The sequence below is a fragment of the Pundamilia nyererei genome, unplaced genomic scaffold, assembly GCF_000239375.1.
Source record: "Pundamilia nyererei isolate P.nyererei 1_Seehausen unplaced genomic scaffold, PunNye1.0 scaffold00028, whole genome shotgun sequence".
NCBI lineage: Eukaryota > Metazoa > Chordata > Actinopteri > Cichliformes > Cichlidae > Pundamilia > Pundamilia nyererei.
The window spans coordinates 4,985,205-5,005,813 of NW_005187429.1; the positions used below are offsets into that span (position 1 = coordinate 4,985,205).

The 20,609-nt window shown below is 40.5% G+C and overlaps 1 protein-coding gene across 8 annotated transcripts in view; it reads right to left on the minus strand.

Annotated features, from left to right (window-relative positions):
• Nucleotides 1-20,609, minus strand: part of ptk2aa (protein tyrosine kinase 2aa) — a 64,147-nt gene that overhangs the window by 19,971 nt on the left and 23,567 nt on the right. For 5 of the 8 annotated variants that reach the window (XM_013909639.1, XM_013909638.1, XM_005728532.2 and 2 more), the window contains 13 exons: nucleotides 18,196-18,440; nucleotides 17,150-17,319; nucleotides 15,539-15,626; nucleotides 15,217-15,296; nucleotides 14,804-14,866; nucleotides 11,974-12,028; nucleotides 7,509-7,649; nucleotides 7,098-7,175; nucleotides 6,858-6,965; nucleotides 6,236-6,353; nucleotides 5,933-5,963; nucleotides 4,493-4,557; nucleotides 434-451 (listed from right to left, as the gene is read on the minus strand). In XM_013909639.1, coding sequence (XP_013765093.1) covers nucleotides 434-451; nucleotides 4,493-4,557; nucleotides 5,933-5,963; nucleotides 6,236-6,353; nucleotides 6,858-6,965; nucleotides 7,098-7,175; nucleotides 7,509-7,649; nucleotides 11,974-12,028; nucleotides 14,804-14,866; nucleotides 15,217-15,296; nucleotides 15,539-15,626; nucleotides 17,150-17,319; nucleotides 18,196-18,396 — 1,216 coding nt within the window. In that variant the 5' untranslated portion in view covers nucleotides 18,397-18,440. The remainder of the gene's footprint in view (nucleotides 1-433; nucleotides 452-4,492; nucleotides 4,558-5,932; nucleotides 5,964-6,235; nucleotides 6,354-6,857; nucleotides 6,966-7,097; nucleotides 7,176-7,508; nucleotides 7,650-11,973; nucleotides 12,029-14,803; nucleotides 14,867-15,216; nucleotides 15,297-15,538; nucleotides 15,627-17,149; nucleotides 17,320-18,195; nucleotides 18,441-20,609) is intronic. The other 3 variants (XM_013909637.1, XM_013909640.1, XM_005728533.2) reach the window with 1 other exon arrangement.

The following is a 20,609-nucleotide window of genomic DNA, read 5'->3' on the forward strand; positions in this document are numbered from 1 at the left end:
GTGTGTGTGGAGAACGACAGAGAGAAGCAGCTGCAGACGTTCCCGTAAAGAGAAAACACCACTGAATACACAAATTCTGTTTTTGGTGTCCCTTCCGGATGAAAGCAGACATTCGGCTTTGAAGACAATAATAGGAGATAATCACACAAACACTCAACTTAAACATGCAATAATAAAATCGCATGCTACTCTTGCTTACAGGTTATTTATCCATGTATCCAATCATTTTGTATTAAAATTACATTACACAATATTCACACAACAAAGCACATATACCGCACTCACACACACACTTTCTCTCTCACACCACCACAACGTGCTCCACCAAAAACACTGCACTCCCCTTTCCCAGGAGAGTGCAGTGTTTTGGTGGAGGAGGACTAGGAAGAAGGAACATAAGAACAAAAGATTATAAACAACAGTATAACTTTACCATCCCCACTAAGATCTTCTGCAGGGTCCAGGAGAGCATGCAGGAAACGGGACAGCAGAGAAGGAGGACGACAAACAGCAGCGAGAGAGAGAGAGAGAGAGAAGCAGGAGGCAGAGCAGAGAGGAGAGAGAGAGAGAGAGAAGAGAGGTTAGAGCATGACATGCCATGAAACAACACGGTGATGTTGCAGGATCTGCAAAGCCAAACAATCAGCGGGCAGTTAGTTAAAATCCAAAATCTAATGAAGGGGGAAAAAATGCAACGTTAACATCTCCTTCAATTAATGCTGTGCAGGCTCATGTACAGTTAAAATACACATGTGTAGAAAACAGTGACAATAAGTCCAATGTGGTGTCAATAAAGTATGTTCTGTGTGTCAAGCTGTAAGCATGTGAGCTGGGGAGTTAATTACAGTGAGCAGACAGGGGATGCAGCTGTGTTTAATATGCGAGTTTCATTGGAAGAACGGCTACAGTGAGCAGGCAGTTACAACTGATCAAGGTTTCTCACATGCCTCATTTTCTCACTCAATTCTTAGAACAAGAGAACGCCCCCAGTGACAACTTTTCGCTTTATTATTTTTGGCTTTTTTCACATTTTTTCCTTCTTAAATGGGAAATGTGGAAAAGTTTTGAATGCATATAAGAGAGTAAAAGTTTACAAGCTGTTTTTGTGAGTTTTACTAAAACACGCTGAGCTTGAAATTCCAAGCGTTGCATTTATCAGGTCTGTTTATCACATTTGGAAAAGTTTGGATGATTTTTAAAGGTTTCGGCTATGAAGCAGCTGCTGTCCAGACTCTCACACTCGTTTCTCCGAGCCGTCTTTTTAGTTACTGATGACAGCTGCCAACGCGACACTTGGAGACATGAGGTCAGCATTATGACCCATCCAGGATATCACGCAACTGACACGTACACAGAATAGAGCGATGGGATTCTGGTAGATGTGTAACATCCAATAAAATCCATGAGTCCTTCTAGTATAGCAGCTTCCCCATGTTGCTAAAAGCATTAGCATTAAAGGAAAATGAGGGATGAGTGTTTAGTAACTTTCTAGCATTGAACAAACAGTTAGCAGCTTGACTTGTTGACACTGCTCTGCTATACGCTACTCTGCTACAGACAGTGCTAAGAGTACTGGAAACAACCATGTGGGAGGGTGCTGTGCTGGTTTAAAGATGAGATGACAGTGTTTCTAAATGGTTCCAAGAACCAGGCAACATCTCTCATGTACACTCACTAACCACTTTATTTAGGTACAGCTGTTAAACTTCTCGTTAATGATCATTTTGTGATCAGCCAATCACATGTGCGCATCTCAGTGCATTTATACATGCATATATGATCGAGACGATGTGCAGATGTTCAAACTGAGCATCAGAATGTGGTAGAAAAGTGATTTAAGAGATGCTGATTGTGTCACGGTTGTTGTATTTTGCTAACTGCTGATCTACTAGGATTTCCCTAAACAACTAACTCCGGGCTTTACAGAGAATGATCTGAACATGAGAAATAATCCTGTGAGTGACGGTTCACTGACTGAGAATCCCTGGTGGATGCCAGAGATCAGAGGAGAATGGTTAGTCTACTTCAAGCTGATAAGAAGGCAACAGTGACTCAAATAATCACTGGTTACAACCAAGGTATGCAGAAGAGCATCTCTGAATGCACAACATGTCAAACCTTGAAGCAGCATGAGAACTCACCAGTTGCCACTCCTGTCAGCTAAGAACAGGAAACTGACACTACAGTTCACACAACTTCACCAGCATTGGCCAACATAAGACAGGAAACTCACCTTTTCTGCTGAGTCTCAATTTCTGCTGACATTAAGACAGTTGGGTCAAAATTTGGTGTAAACAACATAAAAGCATGGATTCATTTTGTCTTGTATAGCACTGTATGGCACAGTGTGGTCCTTTTAGTACCAAACCCCACAGCTTAACTAAATATTGTCGCTGACCATGTCTGTTCCCTTATGACCACAGTATAACCATTCTCTGATGGCTGCTTCCAGCGGGATAAACCATCATGTCACAGAGCTCAAATCATCTCAAACTTGTTTCTTGAACATAACAGCAATTTCATTGTACAGCGGTCCCTCACTATAACGAGGTTCACCTTTTTTGTGTGCAATTTTTCCTTCTTTTTTTTAACAGCGCATTGTCTTCTGCATCCTGATTGGCTGTAGACCATTGCCAATCAATCTCGTGCCGTGTCTCCTGTACAGTACAAAATGCGTTCAGCTTGTCAAATTTACATAAATCTTCGATCACTAGCAGTGTGACTCTGAAGTGCTGTACTGCATGTTTGTAAGTTTTCTCCCCAACAAACACAACAATGTCGACGAAACTTTTAGAGTGTTTAAACAAGAGATAAAAGTGAGAGAATGTTCGTGCCTATCTGAGAAAAAGGTATAAAGTGTGTAGTGAGGGGTTTTACAGCTTTAAAACACCTATAATAATTGTAAAGAAGAAAGTTGGCTACTTTGCGGATTTCACCTATCGCGGGTTATTTTTAGAATGTAACTAATGTGACAAACGAGGGACAACTGTACACAAATATCCTCCACAGTCACAAAAGCAAGCAAACAGAGCACCTTTGTGCTTTGGAGTGTGGCAGAATGGGAGATGCAGCTCACAAATCTGCAGCAAGTGTTTGACATGATCACATTAATATGAACTCAGAGGAATGTGTCCAGCACCTTGCTGAATCTATCCCGTGAAGAATTAAAGCAGCTCTTAAGAGGCCCAGTCTGGAACCAACCTGCTGTACCTAACAAAGTGGTCAGTGAGTGTACATTTGGGATTTGTCCATATCAGATGATAAATCTTTTGGGCCGCAACATTCATGAAAAACAACACAGTTGTGACCTCACCAGCAAGATGTGCTTACTGGAGTCCTGAAATAACAATTCACTCTGTGTGTCATCACATGCTACTGCTACTCACAACAATACAATAGGGGGAAAAAACATGATGGAAAGTAACAGAATAGATCCATCTTCATTAGACTTGTAAGGGGTAAAGACTGGTTACTAATGGCTACGAAATAAATTCCTAATGCATCAAAAACATACACAAACCTCAGGCAGAGATATTTGTCCAATCGTTTTTTAATTTGTATTAAAGTCTTTTATTTTTAGTGAGCATTGGTGTGGTTACAAAGCATCGCATAACCTGTTATTGTGGTTAAAGTGTGTGTGTGTGTGTGTGTTTGTGTAAGACTGGATGAGTCAAAGCAACAAAGCAACGAAGTCAAAGACAGTTTAGCAGAAGGGGACAGATTGTGATGGAGCAGAAAGTGTTTTAGCCATAAAATCACTTTTTACTTTAGATCTAAAATGTAGAAAAACTCTCCCCACAAAAAACGAACCAAGAGCGAGTCAATATTTGGACCCATCCTGCACTAAATGAGTACCATAAATCACTTAAACAACCCACATATTATTACTGTAACATTTTAATTAACATTCCTCAGTACTGTGGGTTTTGTAAAGACTGTCTGTGTGTCCTTATGTGAAGTTATTCAGTAAGCGTGGTCATCAAATCAGGAATTTCACTCTGCCACATCACAATTTTGTGGATATGCTCCTCTGCTAACTGTCCAATGAGAGCCGAGGATACCGTTGGGCGGCGAATCTGAACAGAAGACAAAGGGGAGGAGGAAACGCCGCGCCTTGGTTGGCTTAGGAGGCATCGATGTCACAAGATCTTCAGCCAATAGGGCGGGGGAGAGGATGAGAGTGTGAGAGAGAAAACAAGAGTGAATGGATGTGAGAGAGTGAAGAAAGATGAGGGGAGAAGATGTAAACAAAAGAAAGCAGGAACAAAGTGGATGACGGAGAGAGAGGGAGAAGCTGTCCCAACAGAGGAGAAAACAATGAGATTATGATGGGGAAAATGAGTAAGAGGGGGAAAAAACAAAAAGCTGAATTATGAAACAACAGGAAGACAGCTGGAGCCGAGGAAGCTTCGATGAAGATGAGCAGACTCTTGCTCATCTTCCTCCTAAAACTGCCTCTTTGTGAGTGAGTGTGCTTGATTTTGTATCTTACCTGAGACAGAGATCGCTCTTACTCCACTCCGGACTGCTTCTAACTTTTTTTCACTGTTAGAAAGTCTAGAGAAAAGGAGCCAAGAGCAAATCAGACAACAGTTACACAGACACACACACAAAAATACACTAACTACATTTATGCCTCCATAACATCAATATCAGCGATTTTTAAAGTTAACGGTAAAAAAAAAGGAAAAGGAGAAACGATGGAAGCTGTTCTCCACATGCATTGCACACATGCAGCTCTTCAAAGGTAAACTAATCCTTACTGTCTCTCTCCTTTTGCCGTGGTTTCTTTTTCCTATATCAGCTGAGCTCTACTACTATCTTTTTACATCACAGACAGCAACAGACAGAAGGGAAAAGAGAGGGTGGGTGAGCAAAGGGAGTGAGCGAATGAAAGCAAGAGGAGGAGACTTCGAGAGTGTTTAAAAACCCTAAGTGGAAAATATTTGGCTCCTAAACTTATATCCTTATTTGACCAGAGCCACAGAGTGGGAGAAAGATAAAAGAGAGAGCGGGACAGATTTGAGCTGAAATGACCAAAACAAAGATAAACTGCTGGAGGCTGAATTTAAACAGCTGATAGATAAACATAATCATGCTAATCTACCCAGCTGCAACAGCTACAGATAAACAAATAAAACGCTGTGGGCATTAGGAAAGTTGTGCATCAAAAAACCCAAACGGCTCATTTATTGGGGGGAAAAAATACATTTGAGGGTTTTTGTTCAGTTTTTTTCTGTTCACAAACTTTTTAAAGGTCCCCATATTCCCTCTAATTCTCCACAACTTGCCATTAGTTATATCATTTTAGATTAAATGGAAGAAAGGAAGTGCATTAGAAAAAAAAAGCAACAACAAAGCCCAAGAAAACAATAGTTCACTGTTGTCATTTCAAAGCGTACGAAAGCTTTCACGCATTTAATTTGAATTAATTCAAAATCTCTATTTGCAGTGAAAATGTAAATTACAAGGTTCTTTCCCGGAACTGCAAAACAAAAAATGCAGCCCAAACCAAAACCGGGCATAAAAGTAAAAGAATGAATTCGCTGCAGCTTCTGTATTCCTCCTCTGAACTTTACTATCAGCAGTCACTTTCTTCTGAATTTTAACTGAGCAGAGACTTTACAATAGAAATGCTCTTGTCTGTGTTCACTTACATAATACTCAATTCTCAAAACCACAATTCCCTGGAAATTAATTTGATGTAAATATAGTATTGTGGTTTATTCTGATATCAAGTTACAAGTCTCTACATGCACATTATTTAGTGCTATGGGCCTTTTATTTTCAGTAAAACTCTGTCATCAGGGCTCCAAACCACACATGGTCAGTTTGACAGAAAAAAAGAAAAATACAGTTACTGATCTTGGAACATGGCAACTCTTTCCTTTTATATATATATAACTATACCAAGGATGAGGTCTGTACTTACTTTGGGATGGAAGGCAGCGCTCTCTCTCCCTCTAGAGGACAGAAATATGAATTTCCAATGAATAATGTGTCCTCACTCACATAACACATGGCTGTATGCACAGCACAAAGAAAACCAAATGTCATGAGAACAGAAATTGTTGAAATACATCCAGCAGTGTAAGGACAAGTATTTTCTATTTTTACCGTTCTATCCCTACAAACCCAAGAAAATACATTTTTGCACAGAAGAAAAGTTTCATACCATCAATTTAAAAACAAACAAAAAAAGCCTAACTGACATATAGGAGCAATCAAACTTTACCTTTCTGAACTCTGATAATGAAGGAGTGAGTTTCCATGGATACGAGTCGACAGTAACCATCAATCAAGTCAGCCAAGTTCTCCGCCGTGGTGAGAGATGCTGTCGTAACTGTGAGAGGCTACACAAACACAGACAGACAGCATAGTAGGCCTGTTACAGATAGCTATTATTTCAAACACATACATAAACACAAACAAAGAAAATCACTAGAAATTTTCAGCTGGCCCTTATATTCAAGAAAAACTCATCATACATGCGTGTCTTACATGTGAGTACATCAAATCATATAAGTAACAGTAAACCAAACCACTCTTGTAGACAAACTAAGCAACACAGTGAAAATAGCTTTTGATCTTTAGAGGTCAGAATGACGCTGCCAAGTGAAACAATAGTAAAATATCACCTACAAAGAAAAAAAGGTACCTTAAAACCTTCTACTTACCTCACAAGACTCAAGCAAACATTTTTCTTCATAAAAAGCTCATAAAGAGTTGATGGATGATTATATAACAAAATGTGATCTTTTTTAACTACATGTATGTAAAATAAGATGGAAAAATTGTTATTTGCCAACAGTCAAGTTTTCCATAGTTTATCACAATAACAGAGAGGGTAGTGATACCTCAGCAGCTCCGGCTACGTTCAGTTGTAGCATGCCTTTCCTGTCCTTTTCCTCCATAGCTGAGTACTGGATGGACTGGACTTGATTAAAATTTGCTAGATGGGTGGGCTGAGGACAGAGCAACACACACAAGAAATTAAAGTAAAACATGTGAACTACACTCGTTAGTTTTCTTTGATCATGAACTAGAGTGCAATAAACCTGGATGAGTTTTACTTTATGTTCTTGGTAGAAACTCACCGTAGACCCCTTGTCAGTGAGGTAGCTGATTCCTTCCTCTGGCCCGATGGCTAATTCTACCTGGATCACCCAGCTGGACTGTTAAAGAGAGGATGAGATGCAAGTTAAAAGAGACAGACCGGGAGGAGGGAGAAGGGCAGGCCAGGAGAAAATTACAGAAAATAAAACATGAGCAAGGAAAGGGAGTAGGGACAGCATCAAAGCCCTTCTAGAAGGGAGTCTCAATACTTGTCATCCGTCCAGATGCTTGACTTGTGTAAGAACCATGTTTCTGCCTTACATGTCTGCAGGTATTGTTCGCTGGATACATGCAAAGCCTGACGCCACCAAAAGGGGTCGACCTAACACGGAAAAGCAGCGTTCCCTGAGGGCAGCGTGGCAGAGTGAAACTGAGCAGCAGACTCAACCTACCCCAAGGGCACATTTGAAGAACTCCTTGTCATAGCGGTAAATTGGTGCAAGTATCTCCAAGAACTTCAGGATGCACTGCTCATCATTAAGGTTGGCTACTTGCTTAAATGTCTGCTGAATCAATTTTCGAAGCGTTTTAGCCTGCACAAAAAATGGAAAAAATATACTCAGTTAAACAGCAAACAGTCTGCCCATTCATCTACAGTGTACATTGTATCTTACACAGGTTTACAGAGTGGATTTTGCTGAAGGACGTGTGGGTCTGCTGGCATTACAATCACAGCCTCACATGTGAATTTTTTGATCTCTTATGTCACCAACACAAAGCAGACAGATGGTAGAGAGAAATACATCAAGGAGGATCATTCTGCTATTTAATCCTCTATTCTTTGACACTCTTGGCACAAAAATGGACAACATATTGTCCTGCGCGCACACACTGAATGCATAATTAGGAAAATAAATAAATTAACACACATTCAGTATGCAGACAATCCTATGAACTGCTTTTTATATATCAATGGAAGAAAGATGAGTATTTAGCAGGCTTGCAAGAGGAACATGCATAGGTTTAAAACAGAATAGCAATTAGGGGCATTCTGCACATTATAAGTTTAATGACTAAGAATTTATTAGATTAACCGACTGCAAACTTGACTTGGACAAAAACACCCAACGGACTGATCTCAGGCAGCCTGAATGACTTGGTATTACACATTTGTCTGCACTAAACATTTACTATAAAACAGAAATAAATATTCAGGACAGAAATATTCATATAACAATTTAATATTTAACTCATTTTAGTGCTACTTTAATATTATTGATTTGTCAATAAAAACTGTATTATATAAACTTCACTGCAGCAACACAGAGCCCTGATGCCAGGTGTTTACTTAAGCCTGAAGGAAACAGTAAACCCACAAATACTCTGTCTCTCACACACACACACACACACACACACACACACACACACACACACACACACACACACACACACACACACAGTCCCTGTGTTCATGTGTCCTTTCAGCAGATGTCATTACAAAAGCTAGTATGTGTTCCTCATGCTCCAGATAGGATCACTGTTTTAATTCCTAGAATTCCACCACACAAATACGCATAAACACACAGATATCGTCCGTCCAAAGTGTCCACCCTTCCTGAGAGGAAGTACCACGAGTGGCTATCAGCTCCTTCATCAACACACTGACTGTCTCTATAGCAACTGGCTGACCAATTAGGACACTAGTACCTGCATCTAAACACCCCACTTACACACGCACAAAACAATCAATTCGCTGACACTAGTTCACTTCATTAGCAGTCACTGGGAGCAGTTTAGTGTTATTTTAGTCTATTTGGTTTTTCCACAGCAAAGCATCACAACAGTCTGGCCATACGCACGATCTGTGATACAAAGTTCTTCTTTTCGTCCCTGCGAAGCACGACTGATTCACCAACAAAAAGTTGCTTTATTGCTCCTAAAATAACAGTTATCATGCGTGAGCAACTGATGGCAGCTTCCAGCAGGATAACATGCCATGTCACAAACCTCAAATCATCTCAAACCTGTGTTTTTAAAATGACTGTACAGAGGTGGCCTCCACAGTACCCACATCTCAATGCAATACAGCACCTTGGGGATATACGGCCGACAAATCTGCAGCAACTGTGTGATATCATCATCTCAATAAGGAACAAAACCTCTGAGGACTTTCCAGCACCTTGTTGAATCTATGTAATGAGCAATTGAGGTAGTTCACAGGGCATAAGGGGGGTCCAACCCAGTACTAACAAGGAGTAACCAACACAGCTGTGGGAGTACATATTTTGTTGGAACTTTAAATCTTAATATTAAAGTCACATTTTTACCATACACCATATACTCATGACTACATTGTCATGTATTATAGTATACAGATCAGTGAATTAAAAATAATAACGTGTTTTTACGGACACGCTAAGAAGTCAAAGAATTTTCCAACTAAAGTTCTTTATTTCTTCTACTAAACATATTGCAAATATGATCATAGGTTTTGTTATATTATCCTGAAACCTTATCATACCAATCCTTAATAAAGTGTGCGGCAGTGTTTCAATCGTTCAGCCCGGGTCAACTTTGATCTTCAAATATCCCAGAGGTCAACTTTGCTAAACCTGCTGCCCGGCCAGTCAATGTGAATGAACAGAATCTGCTCTTTATAACATCAGTCACTGTTTACTATCACGGCCATCTGCTCTGGGTTTAGTGTGTGTGTCTGTCTGTGTGTGTGTGTGTGTGTCTGTCTGTGTGTGTGTCTATCTATCTGTGTGTGTGTGTGTGTGTGTGTGTGTGAGTGAGTAGAGTCCATTCAGGGAGAATAATCTCATTAAATGACTACAGTTCTCTTTCACCAGAGTGAACAACACAAACCTAAATGGCAGCTGTGCTCGCTCCCTCTGTGTTTCACACAAACACTAACACAAATGTGCAGCATGTGAGCGTGCCACAGCTCCTCTTGCATTTAACTGGCAGTACATATTATATAAATGATTAAACACAGAACTGCAACACTAGTCAAAAATGTGATTAATCTGCAAGAAACAAAATGGTATTTAAAAGACCAATCGTGGCAGCCACTTACCAAGCTTACATATATTTTATGTTTTTTTGTGTGTTTTGATGTTTTTTTGTATTTTTTTAAGATCTCCCCAGTTTCCCCCCTCTACTAAGTGACTGATTTATTCAACAGAAAGTAGTTCCCCCCCAAGATTTATTGAAACATTCTTACAGTGAGGATAAGACTGAAAACATTTACCAGGTATTAAATTAGCCAGAGATTCATTTTCTGTTGATTAGTTTGTTTTTGTTCAGCTCTCTCCGTCTCTCTGAAGTAAACAGTCCTTTCTTTCAGCTATGCATCAATTAAGATCAGGTGGTCACACAAATTATAAACACTGCAATAAAATATTCTGTGGAGACGTTTATAATTGAGTCAATTTACTGATGTTTGACTGCACATGTGTGTCACTGTGCGCCTCTTCGCGGCTTATAAAACAGACCTCTTGGGAGTGAGTGTTGTGACGTCTGCCAAAGGAGCAGAAAAAGAGACGAGAGGAGTCAACAAGGCTTGACAGACCTCTTTTCTTTTTTTTGGGTGGGGTGGGGGGGGTGAAGGAGATGTATATTGACACCTCCCCCTCCCTTTTCATTGTTGGAGAGAGAAAGTGGGTTTAAACATGACCCGAGGGTCACGCATACCCATCACAGACATACACCAGAATGAACACACGGTCTCTCTCTCTCCTGCAGAGCATCTGTCTTCCCCGCCTGCTGACATCAAGACCTTTTCGGGTCACCGGGCCTTTCACACTCTCTCTCTCTCTCACACACACACACACACCAAGACCATTCTCATAAACACGTGCCGTAAATTTATCACTGACGCAGACGCTGCTCAATATGCAAGAAGCACCACCACCACATACGACCAGCCAACCAAAAGGTCTTCTCAAAGAAACAGGAATCCGTAACTATAATACACAATATGTCATACTTTCCTGTTACTTCGGTAAGTTGACCTCATTGAATCATTGAGTAGCACATCAGTACGCAGTAGTAGTTTCAATAACTGCTGACTACTTGGTTAACTGTATACTGGGATGTATACGATACTTGAGCAAGTGTAAACCTAGCAGAAATTATTCTTTGTGGTTAAAAACAACATTCATCACATTACTTGATAATTTATGAATGTTTTTCTAATGTTTCTCTATTTTCTTAGATTGCTTCACATTTAATCTGCTGGACCTCACAATGTCTGATAACATCAAATAACTCATTAGAAAAATCTAAGATGAAGCTACTAGAAATCTGCTAATAAAACTACACACCGATACTCCAATACCAGCGGAAATACACAATATTTCACATCCAGACTTGCAGTGTAACGAATATCCACACCAAACACACTGAGTTTGTGCAGAAAATCTGTCCTCAAAAAAAAAAAAAAAAAAAACGTGTCAAAAATGGGAATGACATTAAGGTCCTGATATTTCTAAACAAGAAAATTTTGGGTTCATCCAATTCTCACGAGAAGGAACCTGCAAGGAGATTTAGATCCAGGAGTTGAAGCTGTATCACGACCATTTCATACATATTTGGGACCACGTGTGAGGAGGCAGAGAAATACAATTTCAGAGACCTAACTGCCCTGGAGCAGTGTATAGCTGGGTGTCTGACGTATATCAGTGTATATTCAGTACCATTGCACGTTTTGAGCCACTTTTTGCCAGATGCAGCGGTCTGATTGGTCAGATCTGTTTATTTGGATCTGAAAAATCGAGTTTGGTTCGGAAAAATAATTCTGAAAAATATTTGCACAAATTTGTGACCTTCAGTGTGTAAAGCCCCCAAGTTTGCAAGATCAATAGTTTGACCTTGTTTTTGAACTCAAGCTCTCCACACGGACATGAAACCCACCTTAACTGAATCCAGCAGGTCTTTTGGGAAAAACCGCCTCAAACCAACGTCTTTCCTGAAAAAAGAAAGACAGGAAGAAAACATCAGAATGTTTATCGTGGTGTAATTACAAAGAAGAATGTTAATTGGCAAGCACTTCTGTCTTTATCTGATCTCAGATGCGTGTTTCATCCTCTCCTGGGGTATTGCCAAAAGCAGACACAGACAGATACAGTTAAATTGTCAGGCAAGAGAAGACAAGAAACCGAAAGCGATGACTAAGTGCTGACAACAGCACACTACTCATCTTTTCCTTTAAAGATGGGGTTGGAGAAAACCAATGAAGGCAGAAAGGGAGAGAGAGTTGCAGGAAGAATTGCACAGAGGGTGACCACAGAGACAAAGAAAGATGAGCAGAGCTTTAACAGGAAGTTGGCTAATGACTCATACCCCTCAGGAGAAAAGACAAGTGAAGAGAGTGGGAGAAAGGCTGGAAGCTTGCATCCCCTTTTCCTATTCCTGTTTCCCCAATAAAGGTCAAATGTCAAATTAGAATTAAAATAAAAAAAAGTCTGAAACAGGAATTAAAAATATAAAAATGTAGTTTTCAGAAATTCTCCCAGATTGTTAAACTTTCTTTTAGAAAATGACCATGAAAGAAACTCCTCTCTAAAACGGTTCTCTCAAAATCAAAGGCATGTCATCACAGGAGCAACGAGAAATACACACAGACAGAAATTATATAATCAAGCTGACCTCAGAGAACGAGCCCTGACAAAAGCCCACTGATTAAACAGCACTGCTCGGGCTCCACAAAGATGACAGCCAACTGCAACCAGCTGACCGTTTACATGAACATTACTGTATGTTCTGTGGCTCCAATGAGAGAAAACGCTTACAGTGCAGACCTACTCGATTTTTTACATTTGTGTAATGTGTTAGAGCAATCTCAAAAGTAATATCGAGTTAAAGCACCTCTGGCTACAATGACTGCATGAGGCTTTGATGGATAATGACTTCCAACTTTTCTTCCCTCCCCAGAGAGCCAAACTGACTTAGATTAAATAAGCAGAAGGCCAAATATTTGATGACTAAAAATAAAACCAACACAAAAGAAAACTCCATGTAAAAACGACACCAGCCCACCTAGATTAGCCTACATCTTGTGTCGCAGTTGTCTCATATGGCCACACACAGAGGCCACCGATCAAATACACTAATTTGAAATTGAATCAAACCGCACTGAAGGCCCACATCTGTCATTTCCCCTAAATTTCCTGAGCATAAGGCAGCCTCTTGTTTATTTTGGGGGATCATTTTGCTTCCCTAGCAGACCATGCTAAGAGGGTTTGGTGCCATTTCAGTCCCTGGGGCCGGACTCTGCCATTGTGTGATCTAGGACGGCCCTCGGTGGTCCAAACATCTTTCATTTGGGAATGATGACGACTTTCATGCTCTTGGGCATTCTTATGTTTTTCACCAGCTCTTCACCAATTTTATCTCCACATCCTTCCTTGGTTTTCTGACATCTGACACCAACTGTTAGAACCTAAAGACAGATGTGTGCCTTTTCCAACTACATCCAATGCATTCAAATTACACGTGTGGATTTGAATCAAGATGTAGAAGAATTTCAAAGACCACTGATAGATGTAAGATCTCTCAGATCTCAACTGTATATGTAAAGAGAAAAAAAAATCAATATAGAGACCTTTTACAGGTCAAGCCATAGAATACTCGGCACCATTTATAGGGAAAATATGTACAAAAGGAAACACATAAAGGGTAAAGTTTCCAAAAATATGTGAATTTCTGATTGGGCATAAATGGTGTCAAATAAGAAATCTCTTCAAAGAAACCTGATAATTATACTTGTTATAATGTTGCTAATGGAAGATGAAAAAGAAGCAGCAGAGGTGAAAAACTCTAATTAAAAGATGAACAGAAGTCTCTGCCTTTTCTGCCAGCAATCCAAAACGGTGGCCAACATGGGCCAACTACAGCCAACAGCGCCATACATTACCCAAAGCGCATTATACATTTTTGGCGCTTAATGCTCATAAAGGGCCCAGCAGGCTCTGATGGCCAACTGTCAGCTTCCTGTATCAAAGCCCTAGTAGCTCTTTCCATCTCGCTCTCTTGTTGGTTTAAAATATGCATGAGACAACATCTTTTTCCAATCAACTGAGAGAGGCAGCGAGGGAACGATGGAGACAAAACAAAGAGAGGAAGAGCACAGAAGGAAAACCAGATAAAAATAGGGGAAGTGAACATGGTGCAGAGAGACAGAGAATGAGAAGAAGAGACAAAGAAAAGACAGAAAACATTCCTCTGGATTAATTGGAGAGCTCGTTAGGCTGACGGGCAGAAAGAAAGAAAGACATGAGTGAAAGAGGACAGCTCATTAGAGTCACACCAAGTTAGAGGCAAGCCTCATTTAGAGTTCACTTTGTAAATTCTTCAACCATCTTTCAGAGAATCCACAGTGGGACAACGCATTGAGATAACATGAGTGAAAAACATAGAACGGTTTCCTCTTTAATACCCGTAAATGTAACAACAAGGACTGCAAATATACTCAGCTTCAATTTGCAGTTGCTCACATTCCCGCTTCCTAAAATCTATTCAATTTCTTTTGCACTAATCCAGATTTCTAGTCAAGTCAAGAGAAACTTCCTCTGCCAAAAAGTGATACACTGTGCTACTTTTTCTGATCTGTAGCTCTGAAAGCGGTGTTTCAAAACACGTTTCCAGGAAGAGAAATGATGAGATTAGGATGGACTGATGCACCAGAGAGGTTGGGAGCCGAACTGTGCTCCTGGAACTCTTTGCTTATGAAGATAATACTTACTCCAGTAGTTCATAGTTAGATTTCTTGTCCAGGGCATTTCCTCTCATCTCTTTAAAAAACCTCCTAGAAATGAATCCAGTTGGAGAGAGAAAGAGAGAAAGAGTGAGGTCATTTTTTTTCATTTTCTTTTTCAATAAAATGCAAAAACTGCTGTTGCTTTGCACAATGAATAATAAACTCCGACTAATGTTGGCAAGAATTATCAGTGTAGCTGACGGGCAGACAGACTGTGCATTCTGCAATGGTGAAGAAAACAACTCAAACTGTACTTTAAATTGTTCGTCCAGCAACAACAAAGAAAACAGAGCGCTTAATACTTGGACTGAACCTTTTATTCTTTGATATTGAAAGAAAAAAACAGCAATCTGCATGTGAAGAAATGGAAACAAAAGCAGTGGAGTACATTGTGTTACCTAATTTCGAGACAGCCCAGTTTGAGAGCTACATCTTGTTCCACTTGATCTCCGTTTTCTGTCATGTAGTCGTTCTTCACCTGGAACATGCAAATACGCAAAGGTGTTTATTAAGACATTTACTTCTCAACAAATGGAGGGTCATCTCGCTCACACACACATACAGGCAATCCTGCTGACCTAGATTATCCAAAGAAAAACACACTTGCAGGGTGTCTTCTAGTAGTGCCATATGCGTTAGTGCTAGCTGCTGGCAGGGAATGAAATATGTTTGTGTGTCTGGGTGTCTCTTGTGTGCTTGTGCATCTGTTTGTGTTTGTACCTGGTGGTAGAAGTAGTTGAGAGTAGGTTTGTCTTCTGTAAACTGCTGCACAAAGCCCTTTGGTAGATATCGGATTCTTAACTCATACCTACGGAGGAGAGAAAGAAGACAAAGACATCACTACGTTACACTAATGTAAGGATTATTTGTGATGTGAATATAAAGATGTGCGGGTGAACAGAAGGAGGAGAATCAGCAAGGGACGGAGGGAGATTACAAAAGCGCAAGATGCAAGAATGCAAATGAGAGGAGTGCTTGTAAAAATCAGTGTAGCAGAAACAGACAGAGAGATAGTTGTTGACTTAGTCACACAAAGCAGGCATCTGTTTCTGTCTCCCTCTTTATGTCCACCGAGCAAAAGGTCTCCACCTCACAATAGAATCAGCACTAAGACTGCCACAATAAAGGTAATGTATACCAGAGCATTAACATCCAAACTACTCAGCCTTTACAGCCACACAGCACCGTGCGCACAAGGGCTCTCATCACAATTCGACAGACGGGTCACGCAATTTTTCATGATGCCGGTTGCAATAAATCACTTCTGCTTCGAAATACAATACGGCAGACTGCTGAAGCTAGCCCTTTTTGAAACTACTGACTTTACAAGGCCAAATAACTCATGTCTAACCCAAGCAGGAAACTGTTTATAAAGCATAACCTACAAGTTCAACATCCTCCAGGAAGGGGCTTGTTTAAGACATGCAAGCATCTAAAACTCATCTACCTCATGAGGTTCTGGTTATAAACTTTATCAACTTTAAATTAGATTACATAATGTTTAGTTTAAGTTTTGTTGCACATAAACAGGGACAATTGACACAACAATTCAAACACATGATGGCAAACAATATGTCAAAACACGTTAGAAGCCTGTTTAGACATAACTTTGTATTAACATATTTATTCATAAACTATCGAAAATATTTTCACCGTCCTGAAGACAGTCCCACAAATCCTTCATCCATTTCTGCTGTGTAGCCATGTCAGAGAGAAATAGTCTACCCAGAGATACCCAGTCCTCCCTGGTCCCAGCTTCCTGCTCTACATCTTTCCAGAGGCAAGTGTTCCCAAGCCAGCCAACAGAGCATCCAGTATCCAGTGCATCCTGGTTCTAATCCAGGCTTTCCTCTGAGTAGGACATTAACAAAACACCTCATATAGATGGCAGCCTTCTCTACCAACTCTACTCTGAGTCCAGTGCTGATTGAGCACCTCACCCGTTCTTCAAGGGAGAGGCCAGATAGATATTTGTGCTGCTTGTGTCTTCATTTTATTGCCTTACTCACTACCCAGACCTCATGGTCATAGGTTAGGGTAGGAATCTAGACTGACTGGTGAGGTGAAAATGACACTTTCACACTGAGCATCTGCATCACTTTCAAAGATGCAATAATCTGTCTCAGGCTCCTGCTCTACTTTCCCCTCACTTGTGAGTAAGACCCTGGGATGCTAAAACTCCTCCACCTGAGTTTATCCCCCAGTAATTTAAAAAATGTGACCCATCCAAAATAGGAGGATCCTGTCTGGTCCCTTATAACAGCAGTCTAGCTTGCAATTTGATGTAGTGGCTCTTATCACAACATTACAAATACAGGCTTCATCTTGCACCTCCACTCTTCATTTGGCCGTGCTTGTTCATATTTCTCTCTGACGTGGGATACGCCCAAATCTGGGTGGAGCCAGTGCACTTGGTCTTTGGATTGACCGTTACTGAGCCGCAGGCCAAAACATGAAGTCCAGCGCACTTTGTTGATGTCTAAAATCTTCTGGATGATCCCCTGCAGACAAAGAGGAAAAAAGAGAAATAAAATGACTGATGACTGTGCAAATAATACTTCATATCTATGAAGGTAAAATACGCATAATTACTTTCTAATGTATCTGTGCTGTCCCTGGGTGCCAAAAACACCTGTATAAGTTTGATATGTTTTAAATAAAACAAAAACTTTTTGTTGTGTCTTTTTGGTAAAAAAAAAAAAAAAAAAAAAAGCTTTACTTTATTAAGTCAGCCAATGTTTCCCTGACATTTTGGATGAGACCATCGATTTTTTAGTTTATGTCTGCGTGAGTTTGTGTCGGAGACTTCAAGAGATTTAACGTGACATTCCCACCCAAACAACTTGACAGACATCAAACACACGCGCACAATAATGCTCACAGAGCCATGTGTGCTCCCATGTAAAACGCTGGGGGGTCTGACCTAGATACTGAAGTAGAGAGGGATGAAAGGAGAGCAGAGGAGATCGGCAGTGACGTATGACCAATAAAATCTGAGCAGAGCTAGGTAGTTTCTACGTCACAGCGGTGGATCTAAAAGCATCCTGCTAAGTAAACCTACACTAGCACGCGCACACATAAATGGTGCCCTGAGGTGACATGCATTAGCAAGCAAAATATTGTCAGTGCGTTTGGGCCCGTTTTAACAGTGCCGACAGCTAGGACGTTGAGATGAGGACAAATGGCACAAAAACAAAAAAAAAAAGTAATTTAAAAGTACTCCTGAGTGACAACTGTCACATTTTGACCTGAGAGAGTTATGAGCACTGAGTATTATTGCTGTGAAGGCTACTTCTTACTCTAAATAAATATTGTGTGTCTCAGCTAATGGCAAAGTGTCCCTAATATTGTGACACTATACAAAAAAAGCATCTTACCCTGACATCGGTTGCATCACCGTATCTTATATTGGAAGACCAGCAGCTATTTTCTGTGTTGCTCTCAAAGTGATGGCAGACTTTCAGAACCCTGTCCACGGAGCCGGCCATGGTTCGGTCCGATCCCCCCGCACTCAGTCGGGACTTGGCCCCTTCGAGGAGGGTGTGATTCAGGTTGGGGTCCAGGTAGGCTGACGCCATGGTTTTCCCTGCAGACACTGCCGCTGCTAGGTGTCTGTCATATTCTGAGAGACAGAGGAGAGAAAAACAGACTTTAATTAAATAAGGAGTAATCTAATTATTAAACTTAACAAATCCTGTGATAGTTGAATATTTTAAAATATCTTTACAATCAATTCCCATTAAAAAAAACAAAAACAAAGTTTTTTTTCCTGTAACAGAATAATGATAATTCTCTGGGTCTAACATTTAGTCTAATTTCATACGTCCAATCAAGGGCACTTGCATGACAGTAGATTTGTGTGGAGTAATTAGCCTAATATGTACAAGAACATGTGTGTGAAAGAATGTGTGTGAGCCTGATTTTAAGTAGACTAATCAAACCACTTTGTTAAGCACAGCGGTTCAACTGCTTATTAATTCAAATTTCTAATCAGCCAGTCACTTGCAGCAACCCCATGAATTTAGGCATGTAGACATGGTCAAAGCAAGCCGCTGAAGTTCAAAATGAGCCTCAGAATGAGGAAGAAAGATTATTTAAGTGACTTTGAATCTGACAAGGTTGCTGGTCCTTGACAGGCTGCTTCAAATATCTCTGAAACTCCTGATTTGCTGACTTTCCCACACAAGAAACAGAGAAAAAGAGACAATATCCAGTGAGCAGCAGTTCTCTAGTCTCCTTCAAAAATGCCTTGTTGATTTCAGAGGTCAGAAGAGAATGGTCAGACTCCTACAAGGTGGATGAACCACACGTTGAAGCCTGAAGCAGATGAGCTACAGCGACACACCTGGTGCCACCCTGCTGTATAAGAACAGGAAACTGAGGATCTAATTCACACAGTGTCACCAAAATTGTACAAGAGAAGATTTTTTTTAAAGCATTTCCTGTTCTGATGAGTCCTGATTTCAACTGCTGAGTCAGAAGTTGCCTTAAACACAAAAGCATGGATCCATACTGCCTTGTATCAATGTTTGGGTCTGGTGATGGTGTCATGGTGTGAGGGATTGTTTCAAAGTACCGGTTAGACAACACATGTCCATCCCTTTATGACCACAGTGCACCCACCTTCTGATGGCTACTTCCAGCAGGTTAAAACCCCACCCCACAAAGCTCAAATAATCTCAAACAGTGAGTTCACTGCACTCAAACGGCCTCCACAGTCACCAGATCTAAATCCAAAAGAGCACCTTTGGGATGTGGTGGAACAAGAGCCAATAAATGTGAAGCAACTGTGAAGCAACAATTTTAAAACACATTTGAATTTGTGCCACGAAGAATTTAAGCTGTTTTGAAGGGGGTCAAACCAAGTAACCCAGTAATAGTAAGGTCTACCTGTACTCACTCCAGTCAGTTCAAGATAACAATACTTACTTCAGAACTAGTCAAGACACATAGACTTTAACTTTTAATTTAATCCACTTTGAGTGAAAGCAGGGCTACAAATAACTATTTTATCAATAAAATGTAACAGTGTCAAAAATTTGCACACATAACCAAGTGACAGTGATGTGTAATTTTTAATTTGTATAGTCAATGGAGTCACTACCGTTTCACTGCTACATTAGTTGCATGTTTGTTCTCACACACCCCTTAGACCGTTGCGTTGTTCCAAACTGTGTGCTGCAAGTATCTATTCTTCATGTGTTGTTTTTCACTGAGATACAATACAATGAACAATAAGATACCAGAGAGAGAAATAAAGAGAGAGGTGCAGTCAAGGTCAAGGCTCATTATGTAAGCACCCGTGCCTATAACACAGAGAAGACAATGGATCGCAGGACACCATTTTTCCTGAATAAAAAGTTCGGACATAGACGCACTTCCTGGAATTTCATTGCAACTCCATCTGGAAATGCCTGAGAAGAACTAATTTCTCTACATAAGAGCGTGTGTGTGCGCACGCTGTTGTCAACATGGAAGCGAGAAAAGACAGCAAGATCTCTTTCATGCTCCATTTTTCTACTTCCCTTTCTTCCTGTGTGTCTCCTCTCCCCATCCATTAAAAGGGAAAATGGATATGTGCTAGCAGGTAATTACACCTGAGAGAGCGTGCACACACAGGCACGCGCGCACACTCGCACTGAGATAGCTCAAAACAGAGAGACTGGAAAGAGTTGAGTGATAGATTACAGTAAGAAAATGTGATCCCAACTTAATCTGCCAGTCCCAAATGATGATGACTTCCACATCAACAAATTAAAACTCTCTTAAGATCTCTCTCTTTCTCACACAC